Consider the following 22,477-nt stretch of genomic DNA (forward strand, 5'->3'; position numbering starts at 1 on the left):
AGATCAATAATGGATCACATGAATCACTGTTTCAAACAAGGTTAGAGGTCACACGTTTGTAATCTATATGCATCCCAAATGCTCCGACTGTCCTCCAACATCTGACGGATGAGCTCCCTATTCTTATTATCCGAACTCGTATCTGTAGCCACAGAGCTCTTCCACAGCAGCAATTTGGGCTCAAGCGCCTTGCTCAAGAGCACGACGGCCATGATTATTGACAGGGGAATTACTCACCGCCGTTTCTCCATGTCCCACACTTTGTACTTGCCGTATTAGTTCGTTTTTGTGGCTTCTGTGGTCATTCCAGGTCAAGAGTTAAGAGGTAATTCAGGGAACATGAAGCAGTTTTTCCTTATAAATAAATAAGACAACATCGTGTTTCATGTCGTCTTGTGCATCATCACGCTCTTCCTCTCTCCCCTTTTTCCACTTCTGACTGCTCCTCCTAGTGTTTACATGTTGTGACTGTGTTTTGCTTGTGTTGTGGCTAATCACATACCGGGGCACCCGCCCAGCTCACTGCCCGTGACACCCGCGCTTTGGTGGCTCCTATCAACCGCTGACAGACCCTGTGGCCTCCTGTCATCCGCAGGGTCAACAAAGCCCCGTAGAGTGGGTATTAGCTATATGTTAGCTCTTTATGCTGCTGTTTGGTCAATAGTTGCTCTGCAAACCAAACGCTTTAGTACACAGATCCATGGCCACATTGTAGGACTCGACCCTGATCCCTTCGCACAGAACAGAACTCAAATGGGTTCTTATAGGAAACCCATTTGACCTGTGAAGAGCTCGAATTGGGTTCACTGCTATATGCTTCAGCACTCAATACAGGAAAGTGTGAGAGTGTGACAGAGACAATCAACCTCAAGCAAAATTGCTCTCTAGTTGTGACTGAAAGGAGTGCAAGTCATCAACACACTCTCTGTCTCTCTGTCTCTCTGTCTTCTCCATCCTCTCTCTCCCTCTCTCGCCCCATCCACAGCTGTGCCTGAAGTGATTAATGGAAACCATTCATTAGCTTGATCAACCACTTTAGTATCTCGGTGAGATTATTAATCAGATGTTTATTTAAATGTCAATGCTGAGAGGAAATGGGGCCGCTGGGAAATTGAGTTTCCTTGTGCGGGGCTGCCTGTCTTGTGTGTGTGTGTGTGTGTGTGTGTGTGTGTGTGTGTGTGTGTGTGTGTGTGTGTGTGTGTGTGTGTGTGCATGTTTGTGTCCGTTGCCTCTTAATATATTGCCACACACATTGACAAAGGCCGTGCTTCAGTCTTATGCTGCTTTACATACATTTGGCTCAGCAGTTTACGCTGATATGTAGCAGTGGAGCCTAATGTACAATTCTAACTGATACATAGTGTCTCATTAATAAAACATGGTGCTGTGTCATGGAGAGCAACCTGCCTCAGGGATCCTACAGTTATTTGAAATTTACATCTTCTGACAGTTTTGCAATGCTGTTTAATTTATGTGTGTGTTCTCAATAAAAGGGCATTTCCCAATACACAGCAGAACCGAGCCAATCAGGGCTTACTCATCATTCCTTTCACAATTTCCACAACAGAACATTTCTCGCAATTATTCTTGAGTCTGGCTGCCAAACTGGATTAGTGTCGCTGCAGCGCCGGGCTTGACTGTGAAAGTACGTCTTTCACGCATTATGCTCAGCACATTCCGGCCTGTGTTTGTTGATCCGTTTTGTTATTTGTGTCTATCGATCCATCTCTGTTGTCATTTTTTAGACACACCGACATGCAAATGGCTCCAACAGGAACACAAACTGGAAATCTGTGACCTGAAGTTTAATGTGCGCCTTTTCCATGCTGTAAAGCGAGCGGATCCAGCAATCCGCCCCGCCCGGCCGCAATTCGGCCCGCCCGGCCAGTGGTTCGGGACCAACAGATCGCTCCGCAAATTTCAGAGTGCGCGCCCACGCTGCAGAAACTATTATACACAGTTCGTCAATCATCTCATCAATCCATGTAGCTGATGTACGAATCAATTAATCAGGGAGGGTGGGGAGGGGAGAGAAGGTGATTGATGTGCGGAAGAGATGAAATCCACCTGATTGAAATTCACAACCTGGAGTCTGTAAAGGTCAGGGATCACAGGAGAGGCATTTACCGTCGGAGCCACGTCTTGAACGGGACCTTTGTTCCCATTTTAGTTTAACCGCGTTAAGGTTAGTCTCTCGCGAAAGGTGAACGGACGTGCACGTGTCTGTTTCTGCGCCGATGACCTGAAGGTCACTGTTTCATTAACTGTGTTCCACTTTGGTTTTCTCATCCCTCATGCCTGTCTGCCCGTCTATCTGCTTACCTCAAATAACTCAAACTCAAATAAACAGTGGGCCAAAATAAAAAAACGGGGACTAAGTCGCGGGCCAGACTCCATTTTTCTTTCGAAGCGTGCTCCCCCCATCATAAGGGCCCCCAATAGGAAATAGGTTCCCCACCACTGCGTATAAACACATGATGAATGGATTTTCAAATAGATACATCATCCGTTTCCTGTTTTTATTTAAATAAATAACCTGTCAAGTTCATTTTCAATGGAAACCTTTTTTTTTCCCAAAACAAAACTACCAAAATAAAATAATTTCCTTCAATGAAAATCCAACAATTCAACTATTCACAGTCCATGCCTTGGACTTGCATAAAGAAAGGCTCAGATTGCTATTCTCTGATTTACTCTGATGCACATTGGTCCAAACCAGATACCTGACATCTCTTCTTAGATGCAAATTCATCCATGTTTGGGCTCAGACTCTGAGCTGAGGAAATCCAGGATGAGTGAAGGTGTTCATCAGTGAGACGACTTCTGTGTGATGTTTTGTTCATCTTCTTCAAAGAGAATAGTTGTTCACATGGATATGTGCTGCGGAACATCAGCAACAGCTTGGGGACGGAGTTGGGGAATTGTGTCGGGGATGAAACGAGGAGTCATACTTTGACTTGAGCATGTCACTACACTGAAGTTCAATCAGCTCCAATTAGAGGTTGGTTGGTGCGTGCCTCGAAATTTGCAGAGCGATCTACCAGTCGCGGGCCGAATCACAGGCCGGGCGGCCCGAATTGCGGCCAGACGGGCCGAATTGCGGCCGGATTGCTGGATCCGCTCGCGGGCCGGACCAAACGGCCGAAGGTTCCCCACCCCTGGTCTAAAGCCTCTAAAAGCTGCTTTACATGAGTTTATACATTTAATTAGGAACACAGATCTTCAGCCTTAATAGCCATTTTACTCTTTAGCTGCAAAAAATATGTATACTGATTTTGCCCCATTGTTATTGGAGATTTTTATCTATCTCTATGTCTCCCTTTGTTATCATCTTGCTGCTGAGATATTGTCATTGTACTTTATTAGCTAGAAGGTTCTGCATCAAGAATCCTTCACATGGTTGTTGTGGCTGTTGGAGCCCCTCTTGTGAATTTATGCTTGAAAATGACTCCCCTTCACTCACAGTGCGCGCGCACACACACAGGCACACGTATCCATGCAGGGGCACCCAGAAGTGTGGTTGACACTCATCAGTGAGCGTGAATAACACGAGCATGTCTGAATAATGGCCTGGAAAAGAAGAAGAAAGAGAGAAAAGGAAGCCGGACTAGAAAGAGAATGAATTACAGAATAATATAGAAAGGCAAATATCACTAAACTCCCTCATTAATTCAACCAATCAGGACCGTGTTTGACTCTGTCCCAGTACAAACAGAACAAAGGAAGAGGATTTCTCCAGCTTTGTTAGATTTGTCATCGTGCTCCATCAAAGTGGTTTCGCCCATTCCGAAACTCCACCAAGCTGAAATTGGCCACGAAGATCTTCCTCCTTTGATTATAGCTTTTATCCCCCCGGTGTCACCGCATCATTTCATCTTGTTTTGCCAGTTTTAGACCTTATATCCCCCCGCCAATGTCCAGCTCGCCCACCGAAGCTCTGACTCATGTCTAGACAGAAACATTAGGGCACACACACGCACACACAGACAAAAAAAATGTGACATTTAGAAAAGCTTTTCCCGCTGTGCAATCAGGGCTCATTTTCAGCACTGAGCTCTGTCAGTGGTCGCCATGTCTCCGTTTGGCAAGGAACAATCTGGTTTAATGTTTCCAAAGGGCTCTGTCCGCTCGTGATCGCAGCCTGGAGGTCAAACTGTGTATCTATGCATCTCCCACAATCACTTTAATAATATCCAGTGTTGTAATGCTTCAGTAGAATGAAGTGAACTCATGTTAAGATGCATTTCCAGGGAGTCGGGAGTCAATTCCTATGGAGTGATACTGATTGAAGACTGAGATGTTTCCGTAATAAGAGGAGGTTAATAGCAAAACCAAGCTTGTTGATTAAATTTATGGTAACAATTCGACTGATTTAAACCTGATGATCACCCCAAACCTATATGGCCGTAGCTGCCTGGCCACGGCTACCAAACATCTCCTCACTTTTCTGAAACCACTCCTAAGGACTCTTTTTATGTTTTTGCGCTTCCATTTATCCCTGTTAAGTTTTATTTCCATCTCAAAGGTGTCTTAACTCAGTGTCAGTATGCCACTCCATGCCACTGGTGTTGTTCAGACGTTCCTGCCATTCGGTCCTGCTGTTCTTCCTACAATACACGTGTAATGTCGTTCCTTCTTCATTTAAGTTCATGGTGATTTATGAAAATGTGTCAGCTCCTTTTTTATAAACCAAAAACCAAAACCCTGACAGTAAAATCGTGTCATTTTAGAATCCATAAGAAGTCTTCGCCAGTGGCAACGATTGTATTACCCGAGGCTCAGGCATATGGGCACAATGGCTCCTTTGGTGCGGTGGCGTGAATGACAGCAAGGATCATTACTTTTGGTGACTGCCACGGCGACGAGGGAGTGAGGGAACATTTAAGGAAACCAAACTAAGCGATGAGTTAGGCCAATGAGCGGCGGTTTTCCTCAGACGGCGTTCCTCAATGCATCCTGGTCACTTTGCCTCTGTAAAGATCCTCATTTTGTAATTGTGTATTATAAATGAATGCCCCTCTCTTCTTCTTCTTCCCCTCTCTCCTCAGATCCGGACTTTGGAGATATGGGAGTCCCCCCACCTCTGCCCTGTAGGTATACTCCCTCTCTGTCTCTCCCTCTCTCTCACTCCTTTTTCATTCAGCCTTTACTCCTTCATGTTTATCTCATAATTCTGTATGCATGCGCATGTGTGTCGTATTTGTGACTCCGTGTGTGTGTTTGTCTGAACTGCGCATACATATACGTGTGTGTGCGTATGTTTTAGCCTGTCAGTACGACATGTTCGGTCCAGAAGGTATCGTCGAGTCTCATCAGATCATCAGAGACGGGAAGGCCGGCGCCGCAGAGGCCGTGGACTGCAAATGGTACATCCGCGCTCCGCCGCGCTCCAAGGTTAGTGCCAACTGCTGCCGCTCCATGCAACACTGAATTGAATTGAAAGAAAAATTATAAAATGCCACATAAAATGAAATGGAAATGAGATGCGTTCCTTTTTAGCTGGGTTGAGGCAAATGCGTAACCTAGATGACAGCAGCGAGCGTTACGTCAGAAAGTAGATCCATGAGAATAATGGATGATGCTGCGCTATTTATCTGACAAAAAGGTCTTCATCTCTGTTCACATCTTACAATTTCCACTTCAATGAGGGTTCCAAAGCCTCTTCAGATATTGAGATGTATATACTTTATGATTATAGGCTTTAATTTGCAGTATCTATGCACGTGTGTGAAGCCCAGGGTCAGCGTGTTGCATCAGGGAGCCTTTGATGTTGCATGGGGGGGGCTCGTCTGCAGCTGTCAGCAGGATCCCAGTGTGAGTGTTCATGGCTGCAGGGGTCAGACAGATAGGCAGGAGGGTTTACTTGGGGTCCAAGCCCACTTTTTTTTTCAACCAGCAACCAGTTTGCCAAAAGAGTGGAAGGAGAAAATGTGGCATGGGTGCAGACCGTACAAAACTGATGAAATAGTGTTGCTGTGCGATTTGACACTTAGGCCAGCACATCCCATATTTGTTTTCCCTGCCAATGTTATCAAAGTAGCTCTTCTTATTTATATATTTATATACATGTATGTGTATTAAACTACACACTGCACACCAGTGATATCTGCTTATCTATTTTCTAAACGAAATACTGATTAAAAACTTATCTTTAAAATCTTGCAAAATTTAAAGCCTCTTGGAAGCAGTATACTAGACCTCTGCGTTAGAGGCTCTTTGTTGGTGTGATTAATGCAGTTTGTGCTTCTGAGTGTGTATTGAGTGTGTGTATTGTCCTCAGCGTTCTCAGGAGTGAGATAAGGCAGCTGCAAAGTCTGATTAATCCTGTCACTATTTGTTTCACTAATTTAGCTGCTGTTAGATGCAATCTGGTGACCACTGATACCTTTATTTCAACTTCACACACATACATTGTATTGCGATGTACTTTCCTGATAGTATTGTGCACCTGTGATTCACGGTCTCAGCTTTTTGTTGACTTAAATTTCCAGCTCATGTATTTGTTTCTCTTTAGAAATCTACTTCAGATTTAGAGACTTAGAACCCAAAAACCACAGGAACGATCAGACCGGGTCGGTGTTAGAACCGGTAATGAGAGCTGTGCAGTGGGTGCTGCAGCAGAACAGGCTTGAGGAGAGACGTCGGCCCCTCTTAAATGTTATGGTTGCTTAAAAACACGCCATTGCTTCCTCAATCCCTACAAAAGGAGAGCACAAGTCAGCAAATACAGCACAGTAAAGGCACCATAGAGGACTGTAAGTCTGTTTGTTATGTGTGTGTGTTGCTGCCATGCGTTTGTGAGTTTGAGACTCTTTGTTATGTGCATGACAGAACGACGACGTGAATGGAAGTGGCAGTTTGATGTATGTTACTTGGTCTGAATCATTGTCATATTTTGCCCTCACGAGGCCCGACGGCTGACAGTCATTGGCACTGATGGAGAACCACCTAATAAACATTTTAGTACAAATCCATCTCCAGCCACACACAGTCACACACACACACACACGCACACACACACACGCAGCATCTCTCCTGCACCACCGTCAGCAGCAGCAAGGATAAAATATATAAAACTTCATCCATGATTTTTGTTCCCTCGGGATCTTTCTTTCCAACACACACGCGCACGTGGCTGCAAGAAGATGATGCAGAGGATGCCATCCTCCCTTCTGTGTGTACGAATGTGTGTGTGTGTGTACGCAAATGCAAGAGGGTGTGTATGGTGTCCTGGGCAAAGCTTTCTGTTCCCTCTGCTGATACAGTACTGCACTGTACCCAGTGTGCCAGAAACAGCAGAGAGATAATCACATCCTATACCGGCGGCTCTAATTAGACTGCACCGGCACACACTCAAGAGAGAGAGAGAGAGAGAGAGAGAGAGAGAGAGGGAGGAGGAGAGCTGGACAGAGGAGGAGGAAAATGGGAAAGATGGGGATCAGGGAAAGATACATTTAATAATGCGTTTTATCGAAGGTCTGAAGGTGCAGGGGTGAGATTTCAGAGGAGGAGGAGAAGCTGGCGGAGGAAAAAGGTGGGGAAGTGAGGGAAAGAGAGAGCGCACACGTAAACAATAATGGCCATGTGTCGTTGCCAGGAGTGACAGCATTGCACCAGTTTTAATGGCGCGACTGGTTACACCTCCACATGTTGTTTTTCTCTTTAGCTTATTCTGATTTCACAGAACGATACAGCGAATACGCCAAAACGAAGCCTTCAGAATGCAAATGCATGCTGAAATGTTGATGCATTGAGAGAGAGAGAGAGAGAGCGAGAGAGACTTAAAACAGCATGACAGTGTTTCATACAAAATACTTACATACTTACAAAACTCCTTCTCTTCGCTGAGATCTTGTCTTTGCGTCTCTTCCTTTAGATGTTTGGATTTGGACAGCAAAGTGCAAATCCTGACAGCTGTGGACTTCGTCTAGTACATTTTGCTTCTACCGCTTTTGGATTCTTCCCAGGAACACCTGCCTGCACTGTCAGACCTCCTTTGTGCCTCTTTGGCCAAGATAATGGCTAAAATATGGCCGTCTATTGTGGCCGTAATGAAGAGAATGGACATTGTAACACGCTCCCTTTTAGTAACAAAGAGAGCTTATTATTCTTCGGTCAATGATGGATTCTGCATCATTATTAGGCGACACGGAATCAATAAGGAGGCCTGTGTTCTTGCTTCCCACGTATACACCAGTGATTGTATCTGATCGGATTTGTGATGATGATTTGTCTCCACAATGCCGCCTGCTCTCTCATTTCTGCCATCGCCGCTGAGCACATGCAAATTCTAGCCATCAGGAACACACATGAACATCACAGACGGCTGGCGGAGGGGCTGGGCGGGGCGGATGCAGCGTTTTCTGTTTTTACTTAAGCTCAGCATGATGTAGATGAGCCAAATGGCAATGTTTAAGTCTGCGATAACACATCGGCCCTCTTGTGTAACAAAGGAGACGTTGTTTTGGATCCGGGACCATAAGGCTGTCATCTCTCACAGCGTAAAGCCGTGTACCAGATGTGGCAGTACGAAAACATTCATATATGACTTTACTTTACCGCTTTTGCTTCACTTCATCAGTCAAATATTGGTTTCTGATTGGTTGGCAGTTCAATCACTATGCTACATCGGTGCGAAACCTATTATGACGTGCAGGAACAGCTGCTACTTACACGTCAGGGTTTATTACCACTTAAGTGTCACATGTAAGCCCAACCGTTGACTACAAACACACTTTTATGGCGATTTCACACACTTTACTTCCTCTTTTCCTTTGCTAAACACGGAGGAGATAATGCAGATCAGGTTGCTGCCGTGTAGAGAATAATGGACTGGCCGGATGAAGCGTCAATCTGTCTGCAGCGGTTGTTTACATGGAGCTTTATCACCCTCTCAAAGTCTTCCCACTGCACTCTTCCTGCACTGTTCTGCATTGTCGTCGCAGGATTTACATTCGCCACTGGCAGTGGGACAACAGTTGTTTTGGGGTTTGTACCTCCGAGCACTGTACACCATGTCTGCACTGCTGTTCTTGTTAAACAAACACACTCACTGAGGTGCAGTGTGTTCCCAAATGTCCTCACCGGAGAGAGCTGGTGCAGCATTCATAGATCAAAAGATGATTGTCTGTCTTTCCCCTTATCAGGCAGAGGTTCTGCCACGCCCACGGTGCTTAAACATCTCCTGATGGAGGCTGTAAATCTGCTGGATTCTTCGTAGGAATATCTGGAAAGTTACAGTGTGAAGGACAAACAGCTACTAGAATCTTAATTATTCTCATCTCCTCTCGCTGTACATCTGTGCAGCGTTACATTATGATGGTCCCGCAGACCGAAAATGCCCCCGCAGCATCCGACAGTGCAGCAAGGGAGTGTTGGAAAATTCTTATTATGTGGAAGATTATTAACACCACCATAGGTTATCTTGCCCCCACCCCTTCCCTCCCCCGCTGTGATGCATTTCACTTGTCATGTTGTTGAAGCCGAGTTGACACTGTGAGGTCCATTAGCTCGCTCCATCCGCAGTCTTTCGTCGTAAGCCGGTCAAAGCGTCACATTTCCCTCCCCTCCCCCCATCGCCACAGTGTTCGCAACAGTCCACTCATTAGCTGTAATAATGGCAAGCGGCACGACCAGAACCGTAGCCGTGAACGAGTGACAGCGCGATGATGGTTGGGGCGATCAGGCAGCATTGATAGTAACAGAATGGAATAGAATAGAATTGTATAGCACAGTGTAAAGCTTGCTGGTAATGTGGTTACATCAGATACATGTTTTGAAAGGATTGCTATGTTGTTTGGCATTTCATTTCAGAAAAGTTTGCTTTCATGTATCAACATGTCCAAGGTCTCCTGACTCATCAGTGTGGCTCAGCAGTCAAGCATAGAAGGTTTGAAAGCTAATAAAGTGCCTGTCTGGTCGGGTTGGGTGTTGTGCAACAACTTTGCACAAGTTGCAGCTGTATCTCATTGTAAGGTCGCCTTTTCAGTGGGATAATTAGACTGAAAAATTAAGAGTTCTTTAAATGTTGACTGCTTCCTTTTCTCTCTCTCTCTCTCTCTCTCTCTCTCTCCCCTTCTCATTGTGCAGATCTACCTGCGGTTCCTCGACTACGAAATGGCAAACTCCAATGAATGCAAGCGCAACTTTGTGGCGGTGTACGATGGCGGCAGGTGAGTTTCTCTGGCATTCACAGAGGTCGCCATTCTTTAAAAATAATAATAAGATGTTAAATCAGATGTTTCTCAATGTTGCCCAATGAAAATGTTGATTTTTCTCCTTCTGGTATCTCAGTTCAGTGGAGGACCTGAAGAGCAAGTTCTGCTCTACGGTGGCCAGCGACATCATGCTGGTCTCCACGCTGGGCGTCATCCGCATGTGGGCAGACGAGGCCAGTCGCAAGAGCCGCTTCCGCATCCTTTTCACAACCTACCAAGAACGTAAGGAGCACGCCTACACACACGCACCATAAAACGTTTACTGCCGCGCGTTAATGTCGCTGATGTGATTGTTGCCGCATCAGAATTTCCCCCTAACCCTTCCGGATGGGAGCGCGACTCGACCTGAAGGCAAAGGTGTTCTACTCATGGCAGCCGTTAAAGGAAGGTGGAAGCACGGTGGCTGGGTTTATGGCTCGGGTATATCAGCCGCCACCCATAGGAAACGTGCTGTCAAAGGGTTCCATTTAGTTTTACGACCGTTTATACAGCAACTGCCAAGCCGGGGAAGAGGATTCCCATTATAAGGAATATTGCCAGTGCACCCGAGGGGATATTAACTAATCTGGTCGTGCTGGTTGACGTAGAAGGAGAATTAGAGCTCATATCCCGGCGCGTATATAATATAATGCCCCCCGTCAGGTCTTGCTTCATAGTTGGACCCTTGAAGATCTCGACCTGTGAATCCCTGAGACCGCTCATTGCTTACTGGGCGCTCACTCACTCATTCAGACAGACAGACAGACACACCTCTTGTGTCCTGGTGGGTTTAGATTCAGTGGTTTCTCATTCAATTGTTTCTCACACACACACACACACACACACACACACACACACACACACAAACACACACACACATCCATACAGTATAATAACCACTTGTGAATGCTCCATCTGCCTTTTTGACCTTGGAAAGGAATCTTGTAAAGCCTCAATAATTTTGATATGAAGACATTAGAGTGAAATCAGAAGGAGACACGCTCGGTGGCACGGGACTTAATGACCTATGAGCTGTTGATTAACATTTAAGAGCGAGATAATCTCTTTTTAATTAGGTGAAGGAGTTTCCTGCACGTTGACTTGGCTCGCTGAATGTGTCTCTGAGAGTTTGGTGGTCCGCTTGTGGTCGTAACCCCTCAGAGAAGCGCAGGCGGTTCTCCATCATGGCAAAAAGGTGTTAATGATGATGACAGGAAATAGTCACATTTTTTTCAGGATGCTCTTTAATCGTCAATGCCACACTGGCTCATACCAGGATCATGGTTACTGAGGAGGCTTTTGCTTTAATATTCCCCAAAGCTTTCATGTTAATTACCATCTTGCTCAATGAGCCTCTGCCATTGGCAAAATGTCACTCCCATGAACAAATGGATGCGCCTTGGGATGAAAGAGTGTTGGTTGTTGAGGAGGTAATTGAATTTGCTTTACACTCATCCTGCAGGACTGATTGGATAGATTAAATTTTAAGAAAAGTGGCCCCACTCAGGGAAAAAAAGATCAAATCCCGCAGGAGAAGCTGCTGTTGTACCTTATAAACGTCTCTGTACTATGCGTGTACTGCCAGTCCGCTAATTAGGCTACAGCGCCGTTTGTTTGTGTTGTGAAGTCAGTGTCCCCTTTTGCGAGGCCCTTTTTTTCACCGAGCAGAGCCAGGATGTGCTGTTGCCGGGGCAACGCTCCCTGCCTAAGCCACTCAGGCGATCCCGAGCCAGACCTCTCAGCCTTTAGAGCAGCATTCACCACCTCTCACGGCACTGCACCAACCTGTCAACAATAACGTCCATGTGCACGCCAGTCAGTGGTTCTGACAAGCACGCTGTCCGGATTGACTCATATACACCCAGACATGTCCACCTACCAATACCTATAAAAAAATTGTGTTCCAAACCATCAAACTGCATTTTACAGCCTGCACCCTCCTCTTCAATTTCCTGGGATGGCAAGTAAAAATATTTAATTACCCGACTGTCAAACAAGACACAACATGACATTTATACAATTGAGCAATTGAGGAAAACATCATAAAAAAGCTGCATCCTACCGCACATCTGTTCAGCACAGGAAACTCATCCCCAGAGGGACTGTAACCATTGTGGGAAACGTATAAAATCACTAAATGGAGCCAAAGTAAATGAGGCAGACTGAAGGAAATCACTGTACGTGCAGCAAAACGTAAAGCGTCGTAATTTGTTACCTAATAATTCCGGGCAAAGTGCAGAGAGCGAGTAGGTCAAGGTTAGATGGCAGTGGCGCGACAGTAGGATGTGCCCTGACCACACTGCTAGAAGTGAAAGTGTGTAAGTACTACAAGTGAGTGAGTCTGTACTTTGTTACAGCTGCGCCAGCTGGATTCGCAACTCGCACTCCAGTTTTCTACAATAAGTGTTCCCCAGACAGAAACCTAAAGCCTTTATTTGGATGTTCACAGCTGCTGCTTCCCGGTGGGACCTGGTCGCTCTTAGAGAAGCGTTCACAGCTGCAGACTCCCAGCGAGATGCCCCCCCGGGGAGAGCGGCGGTCCCAAACGCAAATATCCACCTTTATCCTTGGCCCAACGTTTACACTTGCTGATGCAACTCATCTAAACTTTCAGATTCTGAGAAACATGTCCACCCGCACACACAGACCCACGTATTCAGTGCACTGAGCTACACAGTGTGAGATTATGGGATGAAATGATGGAAAAAGTGAAGCTTACCCTACAAGCAATAATGTCCCAGGTGATGAATGTGATCGTGTGACTCCTCAGCTGTCATCAGCGTTACGCCTCATCAACAGATGCTGCTCTCTGGAGTCACAGATGGAGATTGGTTCCTCGCCGCACACTTCCCTCTGCGCTCCTTGTGAAGCCTTTTCACTATGCGTGTAACGCTTCATGCATCGACTGTAGGCTTGGTTGATTCAAGATTAAGATAAGAAGTGGATGAGTGGATGGATGGATGGATGCATGGATGGAGGGAGGGATGGATGGACAGATGGATGGATGGATGAGTGTGAGGGGAATTGACATTCTGTTGTCCACGTTCACGTCAATAGCAAATGTAATCCACTTAATTTGCTGAAAACACCCAAAGCCATTAGACCAGACATGGTCAAAAGCAGCCTTTATGTGTTAAAATCTCTCATAAAAATGTTAAAGTATCAACATTACAATCACTAATATGTTTTATTGTTAATCAGTCATGTGTATGATTTTTTCAGTTGAAAAATAGTGCAATTATATCACCGGTCGTGATGGCAAAAAAAAGACTAGATATAATTAAATTACTCAATGATTCCGCTCTTAAAGAACAATCTGAATACAAATCTGCTACAAGTGTGATGAGCAGACCAAGCAGAGGCTGGATAAGCATGCGTTGCTTGTGAAGTGCTTCCACCGTTGAGGATTTTCCACTTAGAGCTCCCAGTGCAGAAACACCCCGACTGCTTTCATCAGCCACTCATTTAGGAGATAATTTATGCCTCCGTGAGTGAGTGTGTGTGTGTGTGAGTGAGTGGGGGTGTTGCCGTGCAGGCAAAAGAGCACTTTTATTACAGGGAGTCTTTGAAATTAATTTTGTGGGAGATAAGTGTGGCTCTCTCTCAATAACATGTTTTGGCCCCGTGGTGTGTGTGTGTGTGTGTGGGTGTGAGTGTCAGAGGAGAGAGGAGGCAGAGAGGGGACTGAGCTCCCTCTGGTGGTCATCAACAACGACAGTAAACAGCGTTAGAACTTTGGTGTGTGTGTGAGGAGAGGACAAGGGGATGAAAGTGAGACATCGGAACATCATGAGGTGTGACTCAAGAAGGGCTGGCAGAGGCCCAGACAGGACAGGATAAAGACAGAGATACAGATAAGTCACTCTAATTTGGTGTGTTATTATTCACCCGGGATGAGCTGCAGGATGAAAACAGCCATACATCACGGTGGTAACGCTGTCACACAGGCCCCAGCTCTGCCATACCACTGCCAAGCTGTTTTAGTGCCCAGGGCCTGTGGGTGTGTGTGTGTGTGTGCGAGGGGAAGAGTTGGCTGATAGAGACGAGTCAGAGGAAGGACTTTCACTGCGCTACAACATAACTAGAGCCCTAAGTAGAGCCATCCATTATTTCCATTTGCATGTCAGTGGCAGCGTAATGAACATTCAGGACATCTGCGAGCGTAAAAGTGGACATTCACCTTCACATTAAGAAGATTTCTGCTTCCATCATTGATCCAGGCAGTGTTTTAAACAATAGTAAGTGAAGGTTATAATGAGTCGCCTGCCTTTAACAGCAATAACGTCCAATAAAGGCTTCCTGTAGCTGCTGATCAGACTTTACAACTGCTTCACTTCTTCAATATCGCCAATGATTTCTTGCATGCTATGATTCCAACAGTATTAACTTCAATAATTAGTCTTAGTATAGATTAATGAGCACCCAGCCCTTCTATAATAATGAATCCCGTTCAGAGTCGATAAAAAAAATGTGTTTGAGTTTTGAGGCTGAAGTTATTTTTAGCTGTATGAGTCTTGCCATGCTGCTTTGCTTCTCTGTGATTGACAGCAGGAGGCAGCAACTAACCAATCAGCTGTCTCATGCATCAGCGTGATTGATCGTTACCAGGTTACCAGGGGTAACCTGGGACACCTTGGCTTTTTAGTTACAAAGATGTCAGTGTCTGTGGAGTGTGGGGATATCCTGTGTACAGTACCTGATAGGTGACTCCGGGTGGCGGTGTTTCGGTTTAAATCAGGCTGTACTAAGGTCAAAGGTCACAGCGTATCACCAATTTTCTCCACATAAATAGGGAGTTGTTTGCTGGATTGTTGCAGTCAGGTCCTTCTCTCTCTGTCAAACACACACCCACACCCACATGCATGATAGAAATCGAGATCCATAAGTTGTCACTGCAAGGTTTGAAGATGAGGATGAGAAGAACAGATAGGTTCAGGGGTAATAGGTGTGATTATTTCTTGCTGGGACAACTTTTCATCTTCTTCCTCAATCACTGATTTGTGTTTCTGCATATTTAAACATCCTGCGTGTGTGTTCTTTGTAATGATGACTTCACGACCGTACTCATTGTGTTCACTTCCTCTGCCCTCTTTCCAGCTCCATGCGACCCTGGCGCCTTCTTCTGTCACAGCAACATGTGCATTAACAACACGCTGGTGTGTAACGGCATGCAGAACTGTGTGTACCCCTGGGATGAGAGTCAGTGCAAAGGTGAGACGTCTCATGAAACCACAGGGAATGACTTGACTTCCGACTTCCTGACGTCCTGGATCAGGGACAGAAGCATGTTTTATTTGTCCAAACGCCATCACATGGAGCATAGCTAAGCCTTCCAATCAGGGAAGCAGCTTGAAAATATGAGCTCTGATTCCATACATTACTTCATTTTATACCTTATTACATTTTTATCCTCTGCATAAAAATCAATGCCCCTTGTTCCCTTGACCTCATACGCAATATGTTAAATTTGTAAGTAGCACACGCTCACATCAGCCACATTTGTTAACAGTCTTATGTTATTGCTGTATTCACTGCATTATTTTTTTATGACATATCTTACATTCCAGCCACTTATTGCTAAAAAAATAACCCGAGCTTCATTAAATGGCTTCTTCCGACAAGCAGGTGATGAATATGGATGACATCACTCTACCCTCGGTCCAGTTTCCTGCCCAAGACTTACATACATTATCATATCTCAACCCCGTGCACTCGCTGACCTTGATGCCGTCACTTCCTTCATTTCCGCCTGTACTTCGAACCGCTCCCCCTTCAAAGTGGTTCGATCCATACATTGATCCGCTGTGGCTTGAAACTGGCAGCTCCATAATTCAGCCACGACTTCTCAATGCCATTACCTTATTGGATCTTCGCCATACGTGACTCGGCGTCAATAATGAAGTGAGGTGACGACACTTTTGCTATAGATTCTATTTTGTCTTCTAGTAATTAGCAGTTCCTCCAGTTGACTTTTCTTGGCTGATCAAAATGTCACATATGCATCTTTACTTAGGTCTTTTCCCATTGAAGTTGTTTCTCAATGTTTCCAGAGTTAAATCAGTGTTAATCAGTACATTTAAAGTTGATATTAGATAATTCCTGCTCGCCTTTTCTGCTCATATCAATCCACGCTACCTTTCCTCTGCACTATCTGAGCTTCAAAATGTGCAGCTCTCAGCAAGAACAGGCATGTTACTCCGTCTCCTGCTTCCTTCACACTCCGCTAATGCGTCGGGCTGCTGCAGTGCCCACATCTGTCCTCATTAGTTGTGAAATGTCAAGTTTTATTCCTTTTCTCATTTACACATCTGAGCGTCGCCCATTAACTGCCACAGAAGCTCCACGCACTTTGCTACCAGCTCATCCAGCATTTAAATGTCAGGGGTTTCACCACAGATCGTCTCCCCACACGCTGTTAGTCTGCCTCTTTCCAGGCTTCCCCCCCATCGGTTGATACACAGAATATCACTGTAACTCCATGTGACCTTTAGTCCTTCTGTTTCATTTTCTTGGGTTCTTAATAAAAAAAGTTCTCTCAATCTCAAACATCATAAGCCGCATTTGTTTGGAGATTTCTTTACATGTGAGCTTTGGTTTCTCTACTTACATGTGTTCCTTTGAGCTTCGACTGGGGATATGGTGGTCGCTCGTTTCTCCTCTGCATCTTGTGCTATTGAGCTGATGTGTGTCAGCTCTGTCCTCTTATGTGTTCTGTCTCTCTGTGCTCCCTGACTCTCTGTAGAAAAGAGGAAAGCAAACATCCTGGACAACCTTAACAACACCAACGGGACCATCATTGGTGTCACCTGTTGCATTGTCCTCCTCCTTCTCGTCGTCTCCGTCATCGTCCAGATCAAGCAGCCGCGCAAGAAGTACATCCTGCGGCGGGAGGACTTTGACCCTACCATGTTCCAGGAGGTCTTCGAGCCGCCTCACTACGAGCTGTGCACTTTGCGGAGCACCACCGCCGCTGCAGCAGCCTCGGCAGACTTGGTGGACCTGGCAGAGGACTTTGAGAACTACCACGCCCTGCGCCGCGCGTCCTCCCGCTGCATCCACGACCACCACTGCGGCACCTCCAACGTGGGGTCCACCCACATATCCCAGCTGTCGCTCAGCGCCCGAGGGAGCCGCGGCAACCTGAGCGCGCGGGAGGCTGCCGCCGCCACTCTGCTCACGGACCTCCCGTCACAGCAGCCCCTGGCGGTGCGGCCGTTGTTGCCAGCCCCCGGAAACCGCAGGAGCATCTTGGTCATGAAGCACAGCTACTCACAAGAGGCAGCAGACAATGGCTGCGACCTGGACGATGACCTGGATGAAGTTCCCACCACCAGCCACCGGCTTTCACGCCACGAAAAGGCAGTACAGCGGTCAGTATCCATAGATTTCTGATGAGGGAACAATAACAGCTGTAGAGTTCCAATCCTGGGTGGGCGTTATACATTTATCCTTGTTTTCTTCTTCTGTTGGCTTTGTTCTTCCTTCTGCTCTCATTCTTTTCGTTTCCTTTCAATATTACGATAAGCTTCTTTTTGCATTTATCCTCGTTCTCTCTCCTCTTCTATCATTAAAAAGGTTTTCAGACTTTGACAAAGGGCTATATTATGATATACAGAGCCACCCCCCTCTTGCATGCTCCGTATGCCCCACATATGTTTCCTTAAATGGTGATTTATAGCCGTTTGCATTAAGGTTTGCCACCACTGTTAAAGCAGAGCGAGACCTAATTTTAGCAGCTGTTAATGCTGTAATCAGCCTGACTTTGACTGTTAACACAAGGGCTTGTATTGGTGCCTGTTACCCGTAGAGACGACTCACTTTACTGACATGAATGCACATTAACATAGAATATGCATTTGTATGAGAAATATGATTCCCATTCAGCATAGTTCAATATTTTGGCATGAACAAGTTTTTCTATAGAACTAAAGTATTTTATTGTGTATTTGCACCTTGACTGCTTGGAAAGTAAAGGGTATATGTTTACAAAAGTAGGACACAAAGGTGAGATATCTGGAGGAAATGCTCCCAGCGCGCATCCCTCTCCTGCATGCACTTCCCCGATGTGCGCACTTGAGTGTTTATGAAGTCTCTGCGAGTCTGCATGCGAGACTCTGTCCGAGTTTTAGCCGAGCACTAATGAACTTGACTGTTGTTATGTAAGCACATGATGCATTCTGACCTCTCTATGCAAAAGGAGTTTTGATATTAAACGACAGAGCCGTGACATTTCAGGTTCTGCCTCATTGGCTCTTTGAGCAAACATGAATCAGAGTACAACACAACTAGAGTCTAAGAGACAATCTCAAGGTAAGCACCCCTATCCAACAATCAACACCTTTACATGTTGTTATGTAGCCATCATTTGCCCTCTTAGTCTATACTTTGATGTAATTTTCTGTTTTTTTCTGTGATTTCTGCGTGGGTTTACATTTAAGTTTGATTATTTTCTTGTTTGTTTGCACCAAGATGGTTTTTTTGCTTGCGGCCATCTTGCCCTTAGTGAGTTTCTGTGACGCAGAAGTTATGTCCACCTCTCCTACGGACATATGTTGGATCACCCAATATTTATCTTCATCGGCATGGATTCGGTTCTTTTATTTTGTTATCATTTTAAGTTGAAACTGTTCTTAGTTAATATTGTATGTCTAACCTCTGCACTTTCCCCACTAGGCCGTAATGAAACCGACATATAAAAGCACATCACAGCCCCCAGATGTTTAAGTGACATCGGTGGGATTTTTTGCACATTAAGGATAACACACTATTGATGTCCTATTCTCCCTCACAGCTCACACAGAGAATTCCACTGTAAATTTTGCATGATGTATGTCACTTTGTGGTATTTGATTTTGTTTTTTGGTTCGTTGTGAAGTGTAGTATGTATGCCTCTGTGTAACATTCCATGAGTGTGCTCCACAGTTGTGCTTTCATACGGCTGCAAGGTACATTTGGGATGTAAAAGCAAAAATTATATTCGATTTTAAGTGGCAAAGCAACGCCGTTTGTAGCATTATGACGGCATTATAATGGAGAATTCACATGAAGTGCTACCTGTTGTTGTTTTTGTCTTCTTGTGTGAACAATATGCTGTCCTGTTGCGTGTATGTCTGCTTATATTCTACATTATGTTGCATTGTCTCCATCATGTAGACTTCTTGAGAATAGTGCAATCCTGGAACAGTACGAACGGGCGTCAATGAAATATGAGAATGCAGAGCGGAGGTTTACACCAGCTTGATGCTGATGGTGATGAAGGGACGCTTTGACCACAGGATATTGGAGAAGTGTTTATGTGCAGAGACGAACTACTGAAGGACTAGACGGGAAAAAATTGCTGTGAAAATTTTGAAAAAACAGTTGTTGTTTTTTTGTCTCACTGGAACAAAATGGACCTTTAGAATAGAAATGATTGTACTAAATTTGAGGATGTTAGTCAGAAGCAGAAACATATCTATCATTGTCATAGATTCCTCATTGATAATGTGATCAAACCTCAATATAATTTTTGGAGCATGCATTTTTTTTTTTTAAATGTATCATACATATTCTTTCACTAGCAAATTCTTCAGTAGGTGCTTGCAGTTTGTCAAATTTAGAACAATATGTTTTATTAGTGACAATTGGGACTTAACCTCAGTGACTAACCTCTTCAAATGTAACACTGTTGGGATAATCAAAGATGGCTTTCGTTTTGATAACACAAGGCCACGTTGTACGGCTTGTGCATGCTTCCTTTATATCCATCAATTGCATTAATACACTAACACGGATTAAAATACTTAAGGCCTCCATCTAATAAGACATGAGTCATGGAAACATTAACATACGCAGTGTGTGGGGGGAAAGCATCCACATTGATTCATTGCATTGCATGTGGTTGCTTAGGTAAATCAATAGAGATGTTGCTGCACTGTTGCTGCGCCGACTCAATTCCACTCTTTCATTGTAACGCAAAGTCCCTTTCGAAAAAATGTGTTGACTAACTTTTTGAGGAACGTTTTGATTTTGATAAAGAGTTCTTGTTTTTCCGGGCAAACAAGTTTACTTCTAAGTCTGTTTGTCTCCTATCTCTCTTGTACCGTAGGAAGCGTAATATCTTTGTACTGAGACAGACTTTTATATACTGAGGCAAACTGAGAGGACGACCACTTTTTAAAGCTACACAGATTAACCTATCAGGGCTGATTTTACTGACGCTTTGTAAAAAATGAATAACAATAAAGCTTCACTTTTTTTTGTTTTGTTTTTGTTTTATTGGCTATTCATCAGCGGGTCTTTAATCCTCACACGATGTCATCCATATCTCACGATCATCAAAGTTCACTGATGTAGGTGCCAGAATGGTGCGTTTAGGCATAAACCGGATATCACAAAACATACTGGAGAGTTTACAGGAAATATTCCCAGGTATTTATGAGCATCTGACAGTATCTGATGTACTTTGTTTGTTTCATCTTCGTCTAAAACTGGAGATTCAGACAAATCACACAGATTTCACAGGAGGAACTGGAAGAAATACAGATTGTGCGGCTTAGCTGAAAGTAACAAACCAATAAGCACAATGACATACACACTCACACACACACATGCAGTAGTACATACAGTACACACACATGCCACACACTCTGTCTCACATTCTGTCCATGTACACTTCCTCACCTTATTGTGTGTATTGTGCCATCTATGTCTACATTACTTTACTGTATTTAATGCAATGTGTGTGTTATTTACAGTACGTCCATGTTCTCTTCCTCTTCCATTTACACACACACATACATACCATGCGTGTTCCTGCGGGCATTGAATAAAATCCTTTTCTTTTCCACATCCTGCCGTCTTGTTTTGTGTGTTGTCCCTTGTCTTAGAATAACGTTAACGTTTGGTTCAGAGCGTAAAAGCGTTTCAGATTTCTCTGCGTGTGTCTCTGTTTTCCTCACACACACACACACTCTCTCTCAACTTCATCTGTAGTGTAGTTGGAGGCAAACAGCTCAGTGTCAGAAGCAGTTTGATCACAAGCCAACGGGGCAGCAGATGAGTTAATGTAGAGCCCAGCACAGCTTTAAGTAATAGTGTTCTTGTTTCTCTGCAGATACATCAGACAGATGCATCATTCCTCTGCATCTTACCAAGTTTGACAGCATATGGAACTAAAGTTTCTCTCCATGGTGCATCTCGAGCGAACTGTTGCCCCGAGCAACTTTGCCGATGTAGAGTGTTGTGAAGAGAATATTTTAAGTGAAAAGAAAAGGTTTGCTGGTTGATGCATCGTGTGGTTCTGGTTGCTTCGGACTGCAGAGGTGCATTCTGCCTGCCTGTTCTCCAGCCTGGCCAGGAGAGACAAAGCCATGAAGGGAGGAGGGAGAAATTCAGATAAGGGACTGATTTTTTTTTTTTTTTTTTTTTTTTTTAAACTAGAATACCTTTAATGTAAAATTGTTCATGGAATAAATCAGAATCAGGTTTCTAAATCGTTATTTTTCTGTTCTTAAATATGAAACATATTTACAGCTGCTGTATTCAGATTTGATTCCTTATTTTGATGTCACATTTCTACAGTAGAGCCACAGCCAGGTTATTTTTACACTCAGCGAGAGAACAGGATGTATGAAATAAAGTGACTTAACCTCATACATGGATGTATACTTGATTCTATTGACGCAATCAACTACAGCCTTTATTTTTAACACATTCTCTTATGTTTGGACATTTCTTATGATTACTACTATTATTAATAATATGTTTTATCTGTCTGTCTGTTTACTTCAATGACACTGTGGTACTTAAACCCATATTCAAGACTATTATTTATTTGATAACACATCAAGAAAATGCTGGACAGAATGTTTTCAATAAACTAATATTTACTGGTTTTGTTGTGTTTATTCCTTCAGTCAGCAAATACAAATAGGACCTGTCCTTTTCTTTCTTCTTTTCTTCTGGTATTGAGTTGAGTCATTCACAGCTTGGGTCAGGTGACTCCTTGGGTCTATCCAATTCTATACTGTATATTGATATTAATTATCAGATGAAGAAACCTTTACTTTATTTCCTTAAACCTTTGTGTAAATTGTCTTTTTTTTGTGTATTTATTTTGAAATTAATGTACATTTATTTTAAATCAATGTATATTTATTTTAAATCAATGTACAAATATTTTGTTTTTAATTATATTTTTTTACAATTTTTGTTTTAATTATTATTTTCGTCGGTTGTCGTGCTCATGCGAAAAAACTACCCAAAAACTAAATTTCCCATGAATCTTCGCGGCCTCCTAC

The 22,477-nt window shown here is 44.1% G+C and overlaps 1 protein-coding gene across 3 annotated transcripts in view; it reads left to right on the forward strand.

Annotated features, from left to right (window-relative positions):
- Positions 1-21,710, forward strand: part of neto1l (neuropilin (NRP) and tolloid (TLL)-like 1, like) — a 44,312-nt gene extending 22,602 nt beyond the window's left edge. Inside the window, exons 5-12 of one of the 3 annotated variants that reach the window (XM_076157917.1) lie at positions 5,049-5,090; positions 5,267-5,394; positions 10,090-10,172; positions 10,294-10,439; positions 15,294-15,407; positions 16,939-17,566; positions 18,432-18,506; positions 19,350-21,081. In XM_076157917.1, the coding sequence (XP_076014032.1) occupies positions 5,049-5,090; positions 5,267-5,394; positions 10,090-10,172; positions 10,294-10,439; positions 15,294-15,407; positions 16,939-17,566; positions 18,432-18,492 (1,202 nt within the window). In that variant the 3' untranslated portion in view covers positions 18,493-18,506; positions 19,350-21,081. Of the gene's footprint in view, positions 1-5,048; positions 5,091-5,266; positions 5,395-10,089; positions 10,173-10,293; positions 10,440-15,293; positions 15,408-16,938; positions 17,567-18,431; positions 19,307-19,349; positions 21,082-21,291 lie in introns of those variants that run through there. The other 2 variants (XM_076157918.1, XM_076157916.1) reach the window with 2 other exon arrangements.
- Positions 21,711-22,477: the final 767 nt, after the last annotated feature.

The sequence above is a fragment of the Genypterus blacodes genome, unplaced genomic scaffold (genome assembly GCF_046128005.1).
Source record: "Genypterus blacodes isolate CSIRO-AG114 ecotype Tasmania unplaced genomic scaffold, CSIRO-AGI_Gbla_v1 ptg000076l_1, whole genome shotgun sequence".
In the NCBI taxonomy this organism is placed as follows: domain Eukaryota; kingdom Metazoa; phylum Chordata; class Actinopteri; order Ophidiiformes; family Ophidiidae; genus Genypterus; species Genypterus blacodes.